The 23,689-nt window shown below is 38.7% G+C and overlaps 1 protein-coding gene and 1 non-coding gene across 2 annotated transcripts in view; both read left to right on the top strand.

Moving 5' to 3' along the window:
• The first annotated feature begins 257 nt into the window (after positions 1-257).
• Hao1 (hydroxyacid oxidase 1) overlaps positions 258-23,689 on the top strand; it is a 34,213-nt gene continuing 10,781 nt past the window's right edge. The window contains exon 1 of the mRNA XM_052723704.1: positions 258-354. Within this exon, the coding sequence (XP_052579664.1) occupies positions 258-354 (97 nt within the window). The remainder of the gene's footprint in view (positions 355-23,689) is intronic.
• On the top strand, positions 7,630-7,737 carry LOC128102811 (U6 spliceosomal RNA). The gene has a single exon (XR_008215557.1). It is a non-coding gene; the product is annotated as a U6 spliceosomal RNA (small nuclear RNA).

Genomic DNA, 23,689 nt, shown 5'->3' with positions numbered 1-23,689 from the left:
AGTATTTATTAGTAGTTTTTGTACATATGCTATCTATTTGATTCTCATTCTAGTTCTATAATATAGTGATCACTCCTCCCATTTTTAGAAAAGAAACAAGAGCTGTGCAGTTTGCCTAATGCTAGGAACAAAAGTCTTTATATTTAATCCAGCTCTCTCTGGTCCCCCTGGGCCTTGGTTGCAGGTCGGTGTGCTTCTTCCTAGCTCGATAAAGATGAAGTTCTTCCCAGATTTCTAAAATATATTGTTTTCCTAGCATGCTGGAGCAAAGGAAGGGCAATGACCATGCCCTTATATTTGGAAATGGAAAGAGTCCCAGTAAGAGAATACTGAAATTCATTTCAAAAGGAGAAGGTAAGGTCATTTAAACTCCCTTCCTGCTGTTTAGTTACTGACCCCTGAAGGATTTGTGGAGCTCCCTTTGACACACAGTTACTGAATGTTGAATTTCAGAAATGATAATTGGAAAAAGTTAATTGTCATCTTCATCTCATTAAACCAATTTTGTGAGACAATTCAAGAGAGAACAGGGCTGCAATTTCCATGTATCATTTATTTGGTAAGTCACTCAGACTTGGATACCATTTACTTTTCAATTCAGAGCTACATACATACATTATTTTTAAAAAATACAAACCTGGGTCTGGAGAAAAGATTGGTATGAATTTGATGAAAAAGTTCAGTAGGGCCACTTTCTTAGCAGCAATATGATTGGGGAGAGAGCCTATCTCTCCAGAGAGTGGTTGCACTTCAAAGCAGGCTATTAAATGATAAGGAGGGGGAAAAAAGCAATTTCCCCAGAATAATTTTTACAACTACAGAAATATCTTACAGAAGTGGATACTCAATTCTCTCCAAAATGCATGTTTCTACAGCCTGTGATGAAATATTTAAAATATCCAAGGACTAGTATGTCCTGGAAGCTGCAGATAATACCTCTCACCTGAACGTTCCTGTTTCTACTGTCTGGAAAGGGGTATACAAAACACTGGAGGACAGATGCAAGTGATTCAGTGTTTGAGGCCTGGAAACAAAACTGTTAGTCAATCACAAAAGGCAAGAGAAAATGCCAGTTGAGATGTTTCATAGAGGTGATTGTGTGAGATATTTAAAGGGAGTTTTAAAGGGGAAAATAATAGTATGTCTATATTTACTGTTCAAAATAGTCTGCTAGTGTATATGGCTATTATATTAAATATTTGCAGCATTTTATGCTACTGTTACATTTTTAGTGGTTTTAAACAGACAGACTGTACTGCTTTAATTTGAAGCATTTATAAGCAAATTATGATAGACATCACAGTTATTGGAACAGCAAAATTGGTAAAAAATGGTAGCGACAGGGAAGAAGCAAGTGTTTTCCACTTATCCTGAATATCTACCTTTAAAATAAACATATCCTCTTTCTTTCTCCAATCGTTCTTCAGTCAGTTTTGCATTTTTTTTTTTTTTTTGGTTTTTTGAGACAGGGTTTCTCTGTGTAGCTTTGTGCCTTTCCTGGAACTCACTTGGTAGCCCAGGCTGGCCTCGAACTCACAGAGATCCGCCTGACTCTGCCTCCCGAGTGCTGGGATTAAAGGCGTGCGCCACCACCGCCCGGCTCAGTTTTGCATTTTAATTCCTGTTACAGTAGCCTAAAAACATCCCTTGAGAATAAAGACTATCCAAAGCATTGACATGATGTCCAATTCTGTTTCTCTACTTATAGTAGCAGTTCTCAACCTGTGGGTGGTGACCCTTTTAGGGGCTGAATGACCCTTCCAAAGGGGTTGCCTAAGACCATCAGAAAACATAGATATTTACATTATGATTCATAACAGTAGCAAAATTTCAGTTATGAAGTAGCAACAAAAATAATTATATACTTGGGGTCACCACAACCCTGTATTTAAGGCTCTCAGCAGTAGGGAAGTTGAGAACCACTGACTTATAGGGTATTTTGCCACTTCAGGGGGCTTTTGATATGTTAACTTTACTTATATTTGTCAGTTTATTTTATTTTTAAAACATTTTTAATTCATTCTTTGCAAATTCCATACAAGCATGTGATGTTTTGTTATCTTATCTGTCCCCCACAACCTCCCTCAACTCCCCTCAGCCTCCCTCTCATATCATTGTTATTATTATTATTATTATTGTTATTATTATTATTATTAGCCTCTGGATCCTTTTAATGCTGACTATATGTACATAGATGTGTGATCATCTACTAGAGCCTAGGCAAACTGCCAGCAGTCACAGCCCCAAAGTGATTTTCCCTCAGTATCCATCAACTGCCAGCAGCGGTCAGCTGGGGTGGAGTCTCATGAACCTCTCTCCCATCCATGTTGGATCTTTGACTGGCTTGAATTTGATCAAGCCAAAACAAAACAAAAACAAACAATCAAAAAAACCACCCAAATCATTTGTATTGTGTATTATTTTACCTACAGGGCTTGATGTCTATTTCTGAGTGGATTCAGTTATGATAATTGCTGTGCTACTATGTTTCCATTTCCTCTTTCTTCTCCTTCTCTTTCCTTCTCTGTCTCTCTGTGGCATTTATATCCTCCCAAAGTTTTATTCATAGAAACCTAAGATGTCAGTCATTAAGTGTCTACTCTGCAGTATGCCATGAGCTTTGCACAAATTAATTTTAATGTCTAGACATAAAGAGGGAGATTGAGAAGAAAAAGAGAAACCATTTCAGTATTTTTTTTTCTTTTGCTTTGAGGTTTGCAATAAGCATCACTTTCTCAATTACCAAATGAAGAGTAATTGGAAGCTACTGGAATCAACAAGACATAGTGTTAATTAGACAGTGTCGTTGTTGGGAAGGGATTGTAAAATGTCATGGTGGATTGTCAATGAGAGTGTATGTACACATACAGTCTAATACTTGCGTATACTTATCAGGCATAAAATGACATGCTGCCTCATTTTTAGAATAAAACAACTGAAACCAAACATGACAGTAGATGCTGGACAACGTTTACCTCCTTTTGTCTTCTTATTCTCAATACAAAGTTCTGCATAATTACCTTAGCTTTTCATTTACAATGTTCTAGCAAAGTGAGCCGATGGCATTTCCATTAATCATCCTTGTCAGAAACTAATAACATAAAGAACAGCAGTACTCAAGCATAGACATTACATAGATGTTTCAAATAGCTAAGGTTCAGCAAGATGAAAATGAATTTAAACCATAACATAGTGAACTCAGACTAGGTTTGGGGAATTCTTGTTCTGGAACATTTTAGCACATCTTACCTCACAACTCTGGACTCTCGTTAGTTTATGTGATCTACATACAGTTCCCTGACTGCATATATATAGTTTTACCTATAAAATACTTCTGGTCACATATCCATTTTTTTATTTTCAGTACTGTTTTGTTAATTAATAATATAAAAATAAGTAATACTTTCAAGTGCCAAGTTACAAAAACAAAACAAAACTGTATAGACTAGTGCTCCAGAATGAACTTGAATATCTCAGTTTCTGGAATTGAATATCTGAGCTTAAACCCTGACTTCAGTGCCTTTAGGGTCTGACCTTAAACAAGATACTCCTGTGTTTCACTGTACTCATCAATGAGTGATGAGGTGTTATAAGAACATGTCTGATCCAGACACTTCTGATTCTAGCAATGATGAAATAATAAGGACCAAATTTATCTTATCACCCAAAACAATAAATGATTAGACAAAATATAGGTACCATAAGTTTTAAGCCACCCAACAGTGAGCACCCAGGAATGGAAATCCCTGAAATTTCTAAACCTAAGAATGTTTCCATGTCTTTGTGGTACAGATAAGGGGAATCTCAGACATGCGGAGAAGATTTTAGGAGTTGTAGACAGGAAAGTGTCTATGGAGATCAGATCTGAGCTGTTATCCTGGCAGATGGTTAGAAAGGAAAGATTTCAGGAATGTGCTGTAGATTTTCCGTGAGCTTTCAGCAAAGTAATGATCAGCACATACTATGAAGGAATTACCTGCACGTAGGGAAAACGTCACCTGAAAGGATTATAACAAATCCACGCAGGGTTGGGAGTAGTGTTTCCATCAACCAATGGGACTAGAAAACATCAAAGCTTATTGGATACTAGATGCCCAGAAAGCACTCAGTTGTTGGCTTAAATGTGGGGCTTGCCATACCTAGACCAAACATTGTATGGCTAATTATAAAAACAAAACTCTAAAGGACCAAATTTTCCTTCAGAGTGAAATAAAGGAATATGCATAGTAGTATAAAACATTTACCATTAAAAATGAAAAAAAAATCACAGCCAATGACTGATACTGAACAAAGCATTATGAGGCATGAGAAGAAACAGGAAAATAAGATTTATAATGAGAAGGGAAGGATTAATGGTGGTGAGGATAGGCAAGAAATTGGAGTGGATGAAATGGAGGTTGATCATAATATATTATATGCATATATGAAATTCTCAACCAATAAAGAAATAAAAATAAGTAAGAAAGCTTTGTAATAAGAAAACTAAATATGTCTATTCATGGCACAAATTTAAAAAAACCTGTTATAAAAAAAACAAAATCTTATCAATAGAACAACATACAGAGGCACAAAGAGAAACATGACAGCATATTTCTCATCACAAAAATGCAGAATGGAAGACAATGGAGCAAGAGATTGAAGATGACAATCTAAGGATGATTCTACTTGTGAAGTGTGAAAGAGATACACTTTCAACCAAGGATATGCAGTAAGTCCATTGCTTACAGTGAACGTAACAGTAATCACATGACTCAAATTCTCCAGGTAAAAGGCAGTGCTCTACACAGAAAAACAACCAAAATTCTACTATATATTGCATGAAAGAAACACAATACAAGTCTAATATGAAATAAGTGAGGTAAAAGAAAAATATATACTGTACTCACCCCAAACAAAAGAAAGCGGAAGAAGATGCATTAGTATCACACAAATGAGATAGTACATAAACTAATATTACAGATGTAAAAAGGGTGTCCTTTCATAATGATAAGGAGGTCAATTCATCTCAAGGATATAAAAGTCCTTATTGTTTTTTTTTTGGGGGGGGGATCATTTGCTTTTGAGACAGGGTCTCTTTATGTAGCTCTGGATGTCCTAGAACTCACTAAGTAGACCAGGTTGGCCTCTAACTCACAGAGATCTGTCAGACTTTGCCTCTCAAGTGCTGAGATTAAAGACTTGTGCCTGGAAAATTGTTAATGTAGATTTTAACAGTTTGAATATTCATTAACTGAAATAGATTTGACATCAGAAAACTGACAAATCCAAGTCTGTCAGACTTAAATATATCTCTCTTGGAAAATAATAGAACAAAGTAGTGAGTACAATGGTAAGATTCTAACAGCCTTAATAATACAGTCAAATTTACAACTCCCAATGACAGCAGAGTATATGTTTTTATCAAATACCCTTTGAATATTTACTCATGTACATAATATTTGGAGCCACAGAAGTCTCAGTGAGTTAAACTGGAATTCTATCATAAATGATAACTTCTGTCAACAATGGAGGAAAAGTGAAAACCATTAGCATAAAGGACCTTTGAAAATTTTGATAACTAAAAGACATGTTTCTATAGTACCCTGTGAATTAAAGAATTGGTCCAGTACTATTAAAGCTCAGCAGAGCACTTGCCTAGAATGTACTCAGGCTTGGATTCTAACCTCAGCACCAGGAAAGCCAATGAGTAAGTTCAAAGGACATTTTAAAATATTTTAATTAAATTCAAAGTAAAATAAAACATCTCAAAATGTTTATATCCTGGTGCTCTGTACTTAGCAGTAATATTTCAGCATGCAAGTCCTATTTTACAATGCGAGAGAGGCCTTGAGTCTGTCACCTTAAGAAACTAGGAAATAAAAGAAAGGTGATAATAAAAATTCTGGAAATGAATGAAATAAAAGAATAGCTGACTTAAATATGCACCTGTCAAATAAGTTGTCTACAGCCAAATCTGAGGCATGGATTTGAGTACAAATGCATTATTGAGTCATCTCAAAGACACTGACAATTGTGAGAAAATATTGGGAGTGCACAGGAGAAGCAAGCAGGGTAGGTCAGCTAATATTCATCAAGAAGTTTACCACTTTGGATGGCTGGAGTTTATGTGTGATGCAGGCAGTCTTGGAGCCAAAGTGGAGTATGTCTTACAGTTTGCCAACAAGGCTGTGAGGAAGATGGTGTCTGTCTTCCAGTTCCCAATCCAATATTTCCCTCCTGAAATTCTTACTATTTCCCTGACCATAGTAGGTCAATATTAACTCCCATAAGAAGAGAACATCAGGTGTTTTCAATCAGCAGCCTCAGCATGTAAGGATGAGCCCCAAAGGGAATAACAGTGAGCAATCAATAGCCTCAGTTATGTTGACGTCATTCAGAAATGTAGTAACTTTTCAATTGTTCTTGCCAGTTAAATTATGTTTTTTTATCTATTTATTTAGAATTTTTCATTTATTTTAATCCTGATAGCAGTTTCTCCTCCCTCCTCTCCTCCTGTTCCCCCCACCCCCAAGCCTCCCCTCTGCCCCCCTCCCATCCACTTCTCCTCCATCTCTATCTCCTTTCAGAAAGGGTCAGGCCTCCCATGGGCATCAACAAACAATGGCACTTCAAGTTGAGGCAAGACCAATCTCCTCCTGCATCAGGGCTGGGCAAGGCAACCCAGCTTTGGGGAATAGAGTCCCAAAGGCCAGCTCAAGGGCCAGGGATAAGTCCTGATCCCACTGCTAGGACCCCCCCCCCCCCCCCAAAATAGACTAAGTTACATAACTGTCACACACATGCAGAGGCCCTAGGACAGTCACATGCAGACTCCCTAGCTGTCAGTCCAGGAGCTCCCATGAGCTCAGGTCAGCTGTCTCTGTGGGTTCCTCCTTCAGGATCTTGACCCTCCTGGCTCATACAATCCCCCCTTCCTCTCTTCAACAGGACTCCCGGAGCTTGGGCCCAGTGCTTGTGGGTGGACCTCTGCATCTGCTTCCATCAGTTACTGGATAAATGCTTTCTGGTGACAACTAGGGTCATCACCAATCTGATTATAAGAGAAGGCCAGTTCAGGCACACTCTCCACTATTGCTAGGAGTCTTAGCTCGGGTCATCCTGGATTCCTGGGATTTTCCTTGGCAGCAGGTGTAGTGGGTAGTCATTCCAGCTTTGATCTGGAAGTTCCAACCCCCATTGAGACTTTGGCAACTGTCACGCCTACAAGGCGGGGCCAAGGGAGGCCCCTAGAGACCCGAGATCTGGATCGGCCAGCTCTCTCTCTGTGTCGGGACCCTGGACTGTGGAGGTGGGCCAAGCAGAGCTCCAGAGAACACCACTGGACTGCGATACACCTTCCCCAGACCCCGCGACCTACCTATCCCTTAATTTGTAAGTTACGCCATTAAATAAATCTCCTTTTAACTACGTGGAGTGGCCTTAATAATTTCACCAATAACCAGGTTTCTCCCTAACCCCATAATGGCTCCCCTCTATCAAGATATCTCTTTTGTTACTCTCTTTCTCTGTCCCTTCCCCAACTCACCCAGTCAGATCCCTCACCTACCCGCCCTCTACTCCTACTCCCAGTTTATCCAGGAGATCTCATCTATTCCCTCTTCCCAGGGTGATCCATGTGTTCCTCTTAGGGTGCTCGATTAGACATCATATATACTATAAATTGGAACGATACAGAGAAGATTAGCATGGCCCCTATTCAAGGATGACAAGCAAATTCGTAAAGACCTGGCTTATTTTGTTTGCTGCTCTTCAACAGAGCCTATGAAAGTGACACGTAAAAGACACTCATAGACAGACATTGGTAGTGAGTAGGGGGTTTAACTGTTGCTAGTAATTGTTAAATACATGATATTTCAGGGATGGAGAGCTGACCCAGGGACTAACGGCAGTACTGCTCTTGCAGAAGACCTGGACTCAATTCCCAGAACCCACGTGGGACAACTCACAATTGCCTGTAACTCTAATTCTAACTGGCCTCCATGGGCACCTGCATTCATGGTGTGCACACACAAAACACACACACACACACACACACACACACACACACACACACACACACACACACACTACACACACACACAATTAAAAATAAAAATCTGTAAATAAACAATCCTTGTATTTAAAAGTGGTATACTTTTTTGACTGGAGTAAAGTTATTGGCTTATTTCAAATTGTTTTAAAATATGTTCTAATTTATTCTTTGATAACTTCATACATGTATACTCCTCCTAGATAGCCCCACAATGCCTCCCTCCCAACTTATTGTTTTCTCTATTTTATTTTATTCTATTCTTATCTCATACAATACATCCCAACCTCAATTTCCCCTCCCTCCACTTCCCCCAATTCTCCCACACCTCCTCTCTCCCTCAGATCCACTCACCCTATGTTTTTCTTCAGAAAATAGAAGGTCTCCCAGAGATATCAACTGAACATGGCACAAACCCTCCTATCAAGGTCAGACAAGGCAACCCAGTAGGAGGAACGCGGTCCCAAGAGCGGGAGAAAGAGTCAGAGACATACCATTCCCACTGTTAAGAGAAAATCAGAGTCCCCACTCCCATTGTTAGGAGTCCCATAAAAACACAGAGCTAATAACCATGACATATTTGCAGAAGACCTAGTGCAGGCCCATGCAAGCTCTGTGATTGCCACTCGAGTCTCTGTGAGCTGCATGAGCCCTGCTTAGTTGATTCTGTGGTCCATGCTCTCCTGATATCCTCAACTTCTATAGCTCCTACAGTCCTTCCTCCCCCTCTTCCACAGGTTCCCTGAGCCCAATGTTTTGCTGTAGGTCTCTGCAACAGCTCCTATCAGGTGCCAGAGGAAGCCTCTCTGACGACAGTTGGGCTAGGCACCAATTTATGAGTATATCATAACATCATTAGGAATCATTTTATTGATTTTTTTTCTACCCTAGGTCTTTGGGATATCTAGCCTCTGATTCCTGGCCATCCAGGCAGTGTCTGGTATAGGCTCCCTTTCCATGGTATGGGCATCAAATTAGAACAGTCAATGACTGGTCACTTCCACAAGGTCTGTGCCTCCATTGCTCCAGCACATCCTGCAGGCTGGTAGATTATCCCCCCCCCCTCTCTCTCTCTCTCTCTCTCTCTCTCTCCCCCTTTCTCTCTCTGTCTCTCTTTCTCCTTCTCTCCCTCCCTCCCTCCTTCCTCCCTCCCCACCTCACTGAATCCAGTTACCATTGCTAGCTACCATGCTTGTGAGAATGTAGAGCGCCTGCTTAAGCACAACTCTGAAGAAAACCAACCATCACCAACCCCCATAACCACCTGATAAGTGATATACTTTTTTTTTAAATGACATGGGACAAATTAGGGAATCAAGGTTACGAGTGCACCATGGAAATTGTCATAAATAAATGAGGTGATATCTGCTGTCATTGGAGAAAGGAAGCATTCAGTAGATGATGCTGGAGAAACAAATTATTCATCTGCAAAAAATTCAAACCTAATTTCCCATCTATACAAATATATAAATAAAAGGTTAACAGAAAGAGAGAGCGCATGGTTGTGACCTTGGGACAGGTCTGACAATGATCTAAGGAAAAGATGCTTTTAACCATATAATACCAAAGTTGTATAAACTATACCTTTATCAAAGTGAAAAAAGTCATAAAGAGGAGAAAACCAATTACAATTTATATAGATATTTGTGATACATAAATAACTAGTATGTAAAGAAGAAAATATTTTCACAAAATATTGCTCAAAAATTGGTAAAGTTAAAATTATCTGACTCACTATTTAATCATTATACTTTAAATCTGAATTTCATAAATACAAATCTAAGCTAGAAAATTTATCTGGCTCATAGCTACATAGGAAATATATTCAACTGCACTTGTTACCCAGAGAACTGAAATTTCAAACATCTTGGCAAGAAATGTAAAACTTGTTAAACTTTGGTGCTGGCAAGAATTGAGAATGCATTTACTTTCCTGCATGACTGGTGGGAATAATTTGGCACAACCATTTTGAAAGAGAATTTGGTAAAATTCCTGTTAAAAAATAAATACGTATCCTCTTTTAGTGAACAGTTCCACTTCTGATTATGCTATAAAAATCCAATAGATATAAAGAGGAACAAAGGAGAATAAGCAAATAAAATCTGTTCAGTCTCCTTAATGAAACACAAACTGGCAAAAAGAAAATGGTGGTTCTTAGTGTTCTGGCATGAATGTGGCTGAGGGTTTTCTAAGTGACCAATAGGTACAGTGATACAACCATAGGAAGCAGTTATACATTAAAAATCTCTCTCACACACAGGCACACGTATGTGCATGTGCATGAGAACACACACACACACACACACACACACACACACACACACACACACACACCCATATGATCTTACTTTAGATTCCATTCACAGTAAATTCTTGAATGGTGGAAAACATGGAGGCTTGGCATGGTAGCACACATCTTTAATTCCAACACTTGGGGGGCAGAGGCATGACCATGAACTTGGTTTGACTGTATAACATAAAAGACCTTAAATGGCAGGAGTGAGAAAATCAGGCATGAGCATTCCCATCGTTCAAGGCCAGCCTGGTCTGTATAGTGAGTTTCAGGTCAGCCAGGGTTAAACAGGGAGACTCTATCTTAAACAGAGAAACGAACATGACCAAAATATAAAACCGCTTGACTTGGAGTTTAGTAAATATAAGAATACATCCATAAATATTCACCCTATGCACACATATACACAACAAAGGAATTCGAAGATACATACAAACACATACATACAGCATCAAAAGACTAGAGTTAGAGGTCATTAATAAGCACTTTAGTTTTATTTGCTATGTTTGCAACAAAAATTGGTAACAGAACCCACATATAAATCCATGAAATCAAAATGAGTAAAATGAAATTAATTAAAAAAACTATAAATGAATGTTTGAGTGGAATTACGTCTACCAAATGTATTTGAAAACCTCCAAGGTTACTTTCCTGCACAGTTGCTCACAGATGACGCAGGCATTCCCAGGTAGCAAGAAGATAGGGATGCTCATGCTTGATTTTTCTCTCTCGAATTTAAGGTCCTTGAGGTTTTGGAGTCAAACAAAGTTCATGACCATTGTCTCACAACAGTGCTTATCATCTAGTCAGTAATTTACTTAAAAAAAAAGAAAAGACTGTTTTCTGAAATAGATTAGGAACCCTGTTCTAATGACTGAAATTTACTGTTTAAAACTGTGTGTAATAAAGAACACCTGCTTTTACTCAGTGACAAAAGGTCATTGTTAGTAATGACTGGATTGCCAATATTCCCATTGTTTGTCAGAATAAACTCACATGAACAATTTTTTATAGATTCAATGATTAGGTTTGTTTTCTTCCTGAAAAGATTTATACTGGTTTCTAGAGTTTCATGTGACATACTTTAGCACGTGTTCTAAGCCACAAGTGTAGTTCAGTGTTATTGCTTAGCATCCTGAAGGCAGTCATTTTAGGTTGCCCATGCTTGACTGTGTTCAACTGTTTTAAATGTTTTATCACTTTTGGCAAGTGTACTATTAGTTATTGGGGACAGGTTTATGCAATTGTCCAAATCCATAAGTTTGTAAAAATCAATTGTTAAAGACTGGAAAATGATTCTCCTGTATATGTCACATTCCTTTTTATCTTGTGATTTAGGAGAGCCGTGGTATACATGTTTGAACACACATGCTGTGACTCAGGCCTTCATCCTAACAACAGAAGGTGAATTCCTTCTGTAGTTGTAGGGTGGTCACTGTCCTGAGGGGAAGACAAGTTAGTTTTTCCAGTATCATCAAAGAATTAAGTCTCTTCCCACCTCTGGACTCTAAATGGGAATCTCATTCCTTCCCTCCCTCCCTCCCTTCCTCACTTCTTCCCCCCCCCCCCTCCTTTCTCTGTCTTTTTCTTTTCTTGGGTCTCAGTATGACTCACAGGAGTTAAAATCACCTGATGCTTCAATTATTCTAACAGAAATAGTAGGCTAATGCTAGCTAAATTGCTCTTGTAGTTAGCAAGCTTCAGGCAAAAATCACTAAGAGGATATGAAGGAGAAAAAATAATAATTCTTTTAATTCTGAATGTAGACATCAGTTGAGAAAAAAATTCATCAGTTAATTGTTCTTCTGGAGAATTTTCAAATACACAATTTAGAAAAGTATCAAGCAATGGAGATGAAAAGAAACAAGCATCATTCGTTCCCATTTTTGTCTCAGAGTGCTACATTTAGTCAATATTTTAAAAATTACCGATGTAGAAGCTATAAAACTTAATATTTCATGATAAAGAAAACATATGTTAGCCAATGGCCTTTTGGGTATTTGTAACTTTGGCAAAATTCCTGTCATCTGAGTTAGAGCAAAAGAAAAGGTCAGGCCCTGGCTAATCTTGGTTATCTCTTCTACAGACTCATTGGCCCATGTCTGATCAAGTCTGACCTGCAAGCTTCATGTGAAGAATCTCAGCCAAGTTTGGAAAAGGCTTTAGCTTTGCAAATTGCACACAAATTATCCACTTTCTTCCTCTGAGCTCTGACAGTTAACAATATATATTTATATTTGTGTAAAATTACAAGTAAAACAAGGCTGGAAAAACACTTATTTCCCTACAGCTATTCCTGCCTAAAAGTCAGAAGCTCAAGACCAACCTCTGCTCCATTTTTTCTAGCCCTGACAATTGGCTCTGTTTTTGACACAAGGAAGATGCTTGAGAAAGGAATTTTGAGTGGCTCGCTGCCAGATGGATATCATTCCTAGGTAGTCATAGATGTGTTGCTCTCTATTACATGTACATTTCACGGAATACTGGATATGGTCTGAGGTGTAGGTGTGTCAATGTGGGGCCACATCTCCAATGACACTACCTCTGGATCCTCAAATCCTCTGAAGATGATACCCTCAACCTCAACAAACTTACTCTTGTTTTTTCTGCCTGTACCATGACTAGAATGATAAAACTTGGGTTTTTTTTGTTGTTTTGTTTTGTTTTTCAGTGGAGGAGATGGGGTTTATTAGAGTAAATCAGAGCCACCAAGGGATGAAAGCAGGTAATGACTAAGTGGAATCTCACAGAAAACAACACTCATTGGGTGACAGTGGATAATGGCCAGCCTACTGTTTTTCTAAGTTTATTGGTAGTGTGTGTGTGTGTGTGTGTGTGTGTGTGTGTGTGTGTGTGTATAGATAGCACATGATCCTAACCTTCCATATTTATGTGGGTTCTGGGAATTGAACTCAGTTCTCCCAGGCTTCCCAGGCGAGCACCTTTACTTGCTGATCACTCTTACCAGTTCATGCACCAGGCAGCTTACACTTTTAAAAACTAAAGTTTTTAAAAAGTTAAAATATGTTTTTAAATGCATTTTAATGATTGTTCATTTAAAGCAAAAAAAAAGATTGACAATTTAGCTCTGTATACACTACTTGCCTGGCCAATGTACACACACACACACACACCACACACACACACACACACACACACACACACACACACACACACACACACACACACATACACACACACACACATACACACACACACATACACACACACATACACACACACACACACACACACACTGTTTTAAATGCTTATCATCTAGGAAACTTTGTAATGCTCAAAAGAAGACAGGAAAAAAAAAAAGAATTACTTAGTTATCTGAGCTGGTCTCAGAAACAGGATGTAAGGTTGTTTGTATAAGAAGGGTCTGTTTTTCAAGGGAGAAGGAATTTAAACTTTTCCTACTTATTCAAAATTAAGGATTCCTCAGGCTAAACTATGGTGGCAGCCCCTGAGGTCCAGGAACAAGGGAGGGTTCCAGTGAAGGGAAGCATACAGTTTTGGAGAGCAAGAGATTCAACAATCAACTCCAATGTTAGAATAGAACAGAGAATGAGAGTTGCATTGTTTAACCAGAGCTTGCTCTCCTTCAAGTCGGAGGAGTCACCAGTCTGAATTGACAGGGCTGGGTGCGGGGAATTCCACAGTCAGAAGAGCCTCTCACTCCCTGCAGGACATCCTTTGGCAGAAGTAGATCAACCGAAGGTATGGTGGCCCTGGAAACCCTTCCACTGCAGTCTGAATTTCCATCAAAGAGCAGTGAGAGTGAACTCTCTACATCACTGCCTCGTCTGAATAAGAACATTAAATAACAGCAGCTCTCCCGCCATGAGGTCAGTTTAACTGCGAGGAAACCCAGCAGCAAGCATGGTGTTATAATGCCATCAAAATGAGGTGACAGTGACTTGTATGGCCGCTGGCACCCCTACAAAGATGCAAGGCCAAAATGGCCTGGAATGTTCTCATATTTCTGCGCACCCATGGACTGCTGTTCTCTTGTGGCGTGTTCTAGAACTACAACGGGGGAAAACTGGACTTCAATGCTTCTACTATCTAGTGAGAAATAAAACTGCCATGTAGAGCCTCGCTGAAGAATTTACTTGTTCTATAAATAATATAAGGTTACCAATTAAATATTTATATGATGGCTTCCAAAGTCAGCCAAATTAGTAACTCTCATTGCAGAAACTACAAGAACCATGGGTAAATTGAAGGGTGTGTGGTCAAGCATTATAGCAGCATACCATGGTCCTCCACCATCAGCATCTGTACTCAGCTAGTTCTCCTCTGCTTCACTTCTGGCCTTACACTCAAGCAAACATTAAAACAGCACTTCCTCACTTCTAAATCATTGTCTAGACCTTTACACTTCCCCCCAAAGTGAGAGGTAAGATGCATATAAGTAGATCCTAAGCACTCTATGCTAGGTCTTTCAGTCCCCAGCAGAGTTCCAATCTGATATCAGATAAATGAATGAGCCTGGCCACTATGCTGAGCAACTATGAGAAACAGGAAGTAGACGTTGGTCTTTGGAATAGTTACAAAATGTAAAAGATGCAGCATATAATCACAGGACAGAAAAGAAATAGAAGGCTGTGAGTGGAATAAACTGGTAGTGAAGGCTAACTTGAATCTGTGAAGAACAGGTGTTTAAAAGTTAAAGGAGCAAATACTCATGTATTACTGTTCCAGTCTGACATGTGAAATGTAGTAAGATTGTGTAGTGGGTAGCCATTCCAGCTTTGGTCTGGAAGTTCCAACCCCTATTGAGGCTTCCGTAACTATCACACCTACAAGGCGGGGGGCCAAGGGAGGGCCCTGAAGCCCCGAGATGGGGATGCACCCGCTCTCTTCCTTCTTGGACCTTGGCTAGAGGTAGACGGAGGAGAGTTCTCCAGAGAACACTGCCGGACTGCGCAGCGTCTTTCATAGAACCCGCAACCTACCTATCCCTTCGTTTGTAAGTTACGCCATTAAATAAATCTCCCTTTTAGTTACGTGGAGTGGCCTTAATAATTTCACCAATAAGATTGTCCCATAAGATTTCCTCAAGTAGGGGTTGGGGATTTAGCTCAGTGGTAGAGTGCTTGCCTAGCAAGTGCAAGGCCCTGGGTTCGATCCTCAGCTTCGGGGGAAAAAAAAAAAGATTTCCTCAAGTAATTGTTTTTTCTCTTAAAGTATTGCCATACATCACTTTAGAAAATTTTCTGGAGATTTCTGAGTCTTGTGTGTCACCCATTATAATGAAGAAAATGGTGCTAACATGATCATTTTCAATATTATTTTGCTATTTTGAAAAATAATAATTCATTAAAAAAGCCAAGGATCACTAGGAATTTTGGGTTGCCTCCCCAAATTTATACATATGTAATTTATAAGTTATGTGGGTGATTATAATTAAAAATAAGGAATAACAAACAGTAATAATATATATTAGCATAATTACATTTCTTTTCCTCAAGGGATGAAGGCCCTAATTTATCTCTAGAGGTAATGACCATAATTAATTTGGTTGTTTTATTTTTTGAAGCCTGGAGCTGAAAGAAGTGGAGACACACCCTTATCCCCAACCCAGAAGCTATTGTCAATTGATATCTACTTACAAATTAAAATTTAGTTTTCTCCAAGGGCATCTCACTGAAGAAAGGAACTACTCAAGGGTAGGCTGCATGCCCACCCAGCAGTAGGTGGTCAACAGAAAAAGGAACTTGATGGCATCTTTGGAGTTTCTGTCTCTCATAATATTGTGTCAGAGCTTTTTATTTTCTTTTTTAAAATCTGTTTTAAATTTTTTCTCTCTTTTTTAACCTTGCAAGTCCTTGGCATATGCATATATGTATATTTATATATGTGTGTGTGTGTGTGTGTGTAGGTTTCTAGTTTTGTGTTTTTATGGGATTCCTGAGTGTTCGAATGAGAGCATCTCTGTGTTTATATCTCTGTTTTGTGCCGCTTCTTGGACCCCTTTCCTTCTGTTTGTTTGTTTTCTCCTAATTCTGATGTTTTTGCTTTTGTTTCATCTTATTATACTTTGTTTTAGTTTATTATTATCCCTTAGAGGCCTGTTTTCTAGTAAGAGACAGAAAGTGGGTGAGTGAGGATAGGAGGAGAGGTAGGAAAGAACTGGGAGGAGTTGAAGAAAGGGACACTAATCAGGCCATGCTATATGGAAAAAACAATTTTCAATAAAATAAAAAAGTAAAATTTTAAATATATTCCATTACTTAATTAAGACTATTTTGCATAATTTATTACATAAATAATAGCATGCCATCTGTCATGAACTTTCATTTGCTTCTTACCTCTATGCACATACTAGTATAGAATTAATCACCCATTCTATTTACTCTGTGTTAACTTTCTATGCTGAATGACATCTGGGGTACTTCTTATTTTAACTTCTGGAAGAGTGAATGCCCTCATTCATATCTTTGAAAGCATATATCTCAAAAGAGAAATGCTGGGTCATAAGTATGCATCTTTAAATTTTTATAAAATTCTTTTCAGAATACTTGTAATTAATGGCATTTTTCTTGGCTGGCTGTGTATGTGTATATGCCCAGGCAGTGCTTGACTTTATAGAATCATTTAAGCTTGACTTTATAGAACCATTTAAAATTCTGTCAAGCAGTAAGTAGAGAATACTATTTGGTCTTTAAGTTCTATGCTTTGAAGTGTGAGTAAGAACAGCCATTTGTTCATACGATTGTGGTCAATGTGAGCTTCTGTTTTGTGAACTGTCCAATCCTTTCATCCATTGGTCTTTTTTCTCAAATCACCACTTTCTGTGAACTTGTAGGAATTTTTATGTAATCCTGGTAACAAGCCTTTGACTGTAACATGTGTTGGAATGCTTTCTTCACCTCTGACTCAGATCAACGCGTTCATGACATCTGCACTAGTTATCTGTTGCTGGGAAGCAAATAATCACAAACACAACAGCTTAGAACACTGCATGTTTATTGTCTCACTGTTTCTGTGGGTTGAGATTGGGTCCAGGTTCAGCAGACTCTCTGCTTCAGTGTCCCTCACAAGGCTACAGTCAGGGTGTTACCCAGAATGCAGACCCCTGTGAAGAATCAACCAAGCATTGATCAGCTTTTCATTTATCTACATGGCATTCATAGAATTATGCTTCCTTTGTGTTGATCTTCAGAGTGCTCCACTTGGGCCAGCTGACATGACACCTGTTTCACTAAAGGAAAGCCATGCATGTACATGAGATGTGGTACTCAGAATCTTTTGTTATTAACCAAGGGAATGGCAGGCTCTGCATGTTGAGGCATTCTGTTGGTGAGACATAAGGTACTCCAGGGGAAGTAATTACCCAAAGCCATTAATAGCAAAAGGAAAGGATCAAAAGGGATCATATTAAGCCCTAACTCTTATTTAATTATTTAATTCAGTATTTCTGTCTTTTATTTATGATAATAATCTTCTTGTTGAAATTTTCCTTTATGGTTTTATTCACACATCATTCTGTCCTGAGGAAGAAACCTACATTTTACCTATTAAGTTTTCAAAGCTACCTTATGGTGTAAACTACAGAACATTTTTCTATATAGAAAATTATGTAAGCCAATACCACCATTTCTCCATAAATTTGGAGTCACATTAGGTTCATGTCACTGATAATTTTGTTTCCACTTTGTTCCTTGTGGTCTGTTTCTCTCCTGGGCTAACTGTAGCAGCTCATCACAAAGAAGACGTTCCATTAACTTTATACTGACTTGATAGCTGGAATGCATATCACTTACTTTCTTTCCCATACAATCTTAGTAGTTATTGTACATTTTCACTCTATGGTTTCCTCTTAATTTGTAGAAGTTATTACAAAGCCCCTACTGGAGTTCCAAATGATTACATATACTGAATTTTATATGCTGGAAATACATATATATATTCATTCCTATATATACATATCTAAGATGAAGAGTAATTTATAAATTATCATAGCAAGAGATTAACAACAGTAACTAACATTTAAGAACAATTATAGTAATATGCTATAATAAAAATTCTTTAAAGGCTGGAGAGGAGTTGGCTCAGTGGTTAAGAGTGGATGCTGTTCAATCATGAGGACCCCCAGCACCCACACAAAGCAGCTCATAACTGTGACTCCAGTTTTGAGGGATCCAGCACCCTCTTCTGAATTCCACAGGTACATGTACACACATGTGCCCACATACTCAACACAGAGTGTAGAGTGTACAGAGACAGAGATGCACACACACACACACACACACACACACACACACACACACACACACCACAAATAAAATAGAATAAAACTTAAAAAATCATTAAAACTAGTTATTTTGGTTTGACTATGAAAGCCTCCTACCCCAAGACACATTAAGTAGAGGACTGGTTGGCAGCTGATGGGCTAAGGGAAGTTGGTTATAGAGGGTTCTGACTCACTCAGAAGATTCAACACTTGATGAACTCATCATCTGATGGCATTATTGGGAGATGGGGAAAGGAAGAGGTGGAGCATAATTGAAGGAAGTAGGTCACTGAGAGCACGCCCTGCAAAGATGTGCCTTGGCCCTCCCTTTCTGTCACCTGGCTCTGCTTTCTGACCATGAAGTCAGCGGCCTCATCCTTCACCTGTGCTCACTGTCATGATGTTCAGCTTTGCCCCAGACAGAGAATGATTCCAGACCACACACTGAATCTGGGAACCAAAATGAATGTCTCCTCCCTTAAGTTAATTTGTCAAATGTTTTGTCACAGAAATGGAAGTCTGTCTAACAAACTTGCAAATTGTTAATTTCCAGAATTTTGCAATTGTTGGTTTTTAGCCACAGGTGGCCAATGGTAATTAAGACCACAAAAATAAACTCATTACAGAGCACTACTGTCAAGAAATTTTAGAATAGATTCGTCAACTTCTTTGATAAATTTGATGTTCAGTTAAAATTAAATTGGAATTTATTTTAGGTCCACGAATGGCAATCCAACACTTTGTTGTTGTTGTTGTTAATGATGTCCTTCCCCATCTGAATATCCTGGTCCTGTGGTGACTTTGAAAATCCATAAGGTGGATCTCAGACTTCATCACTGAGTGGGTGGGAATCATGGTGACCAAAGCTCTAGTTTGGTTCTTTGCTACACTTGATGAGAAATACGCTAATTTTAAAGAAGTCTGTTCTCACGTTGACTCTACCTAGTCATGGCATGATTAGAATTCTACATGTAGGATGATCAGATTGAATATTGATTTCTAAGGACTTATGGAACCCAGTCTGTTACCCCAAAGGCCTTATAGTTGCAGAAGCCAGGAACTGTATGTATCCACCTTTTGCAATATTTCTTCAATGATGCATGGAGAAATGACATTACCCTTTTAGGAGGGAGGGGTAGTCATCTGACAGTTCATTAAGATTCCATCAAACTTCAAAGCATAAATTGATAGCCCAAATTGACAATCCCATTGTCCATAGGGCAACCAAGGGTAAACTCACTCTGGGAAATTTATGTATCCTTAACTCAAGCCCTCATCCCCAGAGCCGCAGGTACACAGGGATAATCCTGCTGCAGTTCCCTGCCCCTTCCCTTTTTCCCTTTCATGTTTCCCCCCCTCCCTATCCTTCTGCCTCTTTCCCACACATAAACTGGAGGTCTTACTGAATTTTCTGCTATAGATTTTTGATACCTGTTCCCACTAAATGATTTTTAAAATATTTAATAAAGAATTCAAAATTGTCAAAGAAAGATTATATGTGTGGAATTGTGTCTCTGTCTGTGATGCTCATTTACTCTCTTCTGTCTTGAAGACATTGATGATTTTATGTTCTTGCTTGAAAACCTTAAACTAAATCCACAGAATCAACTAACCTGAACTCATAGGGGCTCACAGAGACTGAACTGTCTGCATGGTACTGATCTGGAACCTCTGCATATATGTTACAGTTGTATAGTTTGGTCATCTTGTGGGACTCCTAACAGTGACAGCAGGGGCTGTCTCTGACTCTTGCCTGCTTTTGGGACCCTTTCCTCCTATAAGGTTGCCTTGCCCAGCCTTAATAGAAGAGGAGGTGCCTAGTCTCACTGAAACTTGATTTGTCATGGCTAGGTGATATCCATTGGATATCTGCCCTTTTCTGAAGGAAATGGAAAAGGGACTGATGGAGGGGTGAGGTGGGGAAGAGACTTGGAAGAGGAGAGGAGAGAGGGGAAACTGTGGTCAGAATGTAAAAACAAAAGAAAAATCAAATAAATACAAAAAAAGAAAGAAGGAAAGGAAGGAGGAAGATAGAGAAAGAGAGAGAGATGGAGAGAGAGAGAGAGAGAGAGAGAGAGAGAGAGAGAGAGAGAGAGAACCTCAAATCAACCCAAGGTGATGCTGTTACCCTTCTTGAGATTAATGAAATTGAGGCTTCCAGTTTTTGACTAATTTACAAAAAGCCTCCTAGTCATAGAGAAAGTATTCAGGTTGTAAATCCATGTCTTCCTGACCACAAAGTCCATGCTTATACATTGTGTCATTCTTTTTCTTTCACCTCAAATATGCTGAACTGTGATGCATAAACATATTTGAAATGGTCAGCGAGATGGTTCAGAGGGAGAAGGTGCTTGCCGCCAAACCGGGGAACCTGAGTTTGATCTTAGGGATCCATTTAGTGGAAGGAGGCTACTGATGCTTACAAGTTGTTCTCTGAACTACACAAACATGATACACACAATGATAAATAAATAAATAAATGTAAAAAAGTGTATTTTTGTATTAAGGCCTCGACTATTTAGAACAGGATTACCCATCCTTACTTTGTGACGTTTTGATGTAAGGCCTGCGTTAATAGTTTTTTTGTTGTTGTTATCCATTCTGCCATTTTGTATGATATAAACCTACAGCCAATCAAGTAAAAGAAAAGCTGAAATGTCTCTGATGACATAAAATAGATAAAAGGATCCCTCCTCCTTTCATCTCTTTATGTCTCACCTCTGCTAATACACATCAACCAGAAACCCATGCTCATCATTTCCGTTAGTTTCTTCCTTGTGATTTAGTATCTAAAAAACATTTACCTACATGTTCTAAACTTTTAAAACTTTGAAAACCAGGCCGGGCGGTGGTGGCGCATGCCTTTAATCCCAGCACTCGGGAGGCAGAGGCAGGCGGATCTCTGTGAGTTCGAGGCCAGCCTGGACTACCAAGTGAGTCCCAGGAACGGCGCAAAGCTACACAGAGAAACCCTGTCTCGAAAAACAAAAAAAAAAAAAAAAAAAAAAAAAAAAAACTTTAAAAACCTTTTAAGAGAGGAGTTTAGTTTTAAGTTTGGTGGGGACATGCAACCTAAATTTATTTTCCAAATGACCAGTCACTTTCCACAATTCCTCTTCTGTTACAGACCAAAGTTCCTTATGTACCAAGATCATCTCTATGACTCTAGGTCCTGTGTAGTAGTTCTGCTGTGTCTCCACCTTCCTATCCAGCTCTGTAACACATCTAGGTTCCAGGTTCAGCAAACCTTCCTTCCCTCTTGCTGCTCCAAAAGAGTTTTTAATGTTTCTGGTTTATTATACTTCTGTGGAAATTGTAGCAGTGTCTTCCAAATTCTGCAATAAAAATGTGTTGTAATATTGACTGGAATTGCTTGCAATTGTGTCTTAGTTAGAGTTACTATTTTGCTGTGATGAAACACCATGACCAAAAGCAACCTGGGGAGGAAAGGGTTTGTTTCACTCACAGTTCCATCTAACAGTTCATCATTAAAAGCAGTGAGGACAGAAATGCAACAGTGCAGGAACCTGGAGGCAGGAGCTGATGCAGAGGCCATGGAGGATGCTGCTTCCTGCCTTGCTCCTCATGGCTCGCTCAGCCTGCTTTCTTCTAGAACCCAGGACCACTGGCCCAGGGATTGAAACACTCACAGTTGTCTGGACCCTTCCCCATCAATCACTAATCAAGAAAAATGACTTACAGCCAAAACTTATGAAGGCATTTTCTCAACTGATGCTCCCTCCTTTCAGATAACTCTAGCTTGTGTCAAATTGACATCTAACTAGCCAGCACAAATCACTAGTTCAATTATGGAAAACTTAGAATAATTGTAATAATAAAATTCCATTCCTTTTTATATTCCTTAATATCTAAATATAATTTTACTAATGAATATTGTCTGTGTTAGATTTAATCCCAAACACTCAATATTTTCTGGCATTACTGTGGATTTATCTCTTATTTTATATTTTCTGAATATTGCACTTATTTATGATTATTAATCATAATGAAAACTGTAATAAATTCAATTTTATCTAAGAATTAGACAGTCTTTATATTTGGTATGTCTGCACCCATCCCACAGCAGTAATGAAACCTGTACATAACAATTTCAAGTGCTAAGATCTCAAATACCATTAATTAAAGTGGTGTTTTAATTAATCACGGTGAGATCCTTATCCTTAAGGTTGTTTTAAATATTTTGCCATTTACAGTTATGTTGGATCTAGGCATTAAAAAAATTAGTAGACTTAGGACATCCTTCTCCTCTTTGGAGGGTATGGATTTTTATAATTGCTTATCTTCAGCTGTGAGCAATGCTCAGTTGTAGATAGAGTATTTGCCTAGTGCATGCAAAGTCCTAGGTTCAATCCCAGCCTGATTAAAAAAAAAAGTTCTGGAAAATTGCTTATCGTACAACTGCTATCATAGTTACAAGTTTTTAAAATTTATTTATCATAGTTTATTGTTCTATACACAGGTTTAGTTTGCTCATGTGTGGTTTGGGATATTAGCATCCCTAAAAGTCAGTTAAATTATTGTGAAATTTTTCAATATTAATCATTCATAGACAAATTCAGCAAATAAGTCTGTGGGACATTACACTTAAACATTTTCCCTGTGTGGCAAAGGTTAGGCAGTTGTCATTTCAGGACGATTATTTAGCATCTCCCTTTGGGGTTATACATAATGCACACTAATGTGAGATGTTCTACACTATAATAATCGTGTGTGTAATTCTGTTTCCCTTTCCAGTATGACTTCAAAAAGTTTCTTTCTCTTATGAAGTGTCCTGTTCAAAGTGCTGGAAACTGGATACCACGGCTCATACCTGTAATTTCAGCACTTTAGAGGCAGGATGATTGTAAGTTCAAGGCCAATTGGGTAGCTATACAGCAAGACTGTCAAAAACTAACCCCTGCCCCAGTATGTTGGGAAATGCTGAATAAATGGGAACAGAAAACTTTTCAAAGAATTGCTCTGAACTTTTTGATCTGAATTTCTATTTTTGATGCTACAGGCAACACTCTGGCCATGAGGTAAAACAGATTTTCCGTGTTCTGCCTTAGGCAGAGCCAAAGCCCTTATGCAGGCAGTTTCACCATCAGTCCTGAACAGGACT

This window comes from Peromyscus californicus, unplaced genomic scaffold (genome assembly GCF_007827085.1).
Source record: "Peromyscus californicus insignis strain IS unplaced genomic scaffold, ASM782708v3 Scaffold_7__1_contigs__length_154581171, whole genome shotgun sequence".
NCBI classification, from domain to species: domain Eukaryota; kingdom Metazoa; phylum Chordata; class Mammalia; order Rodentia; family Cricetidae; genus Peromyscus; species Peromyscus californicus.
Note: the sequence above shows the minus strand (reverse complement) of the source record. Positions and strands in the feature narration are given on the sequence as shown.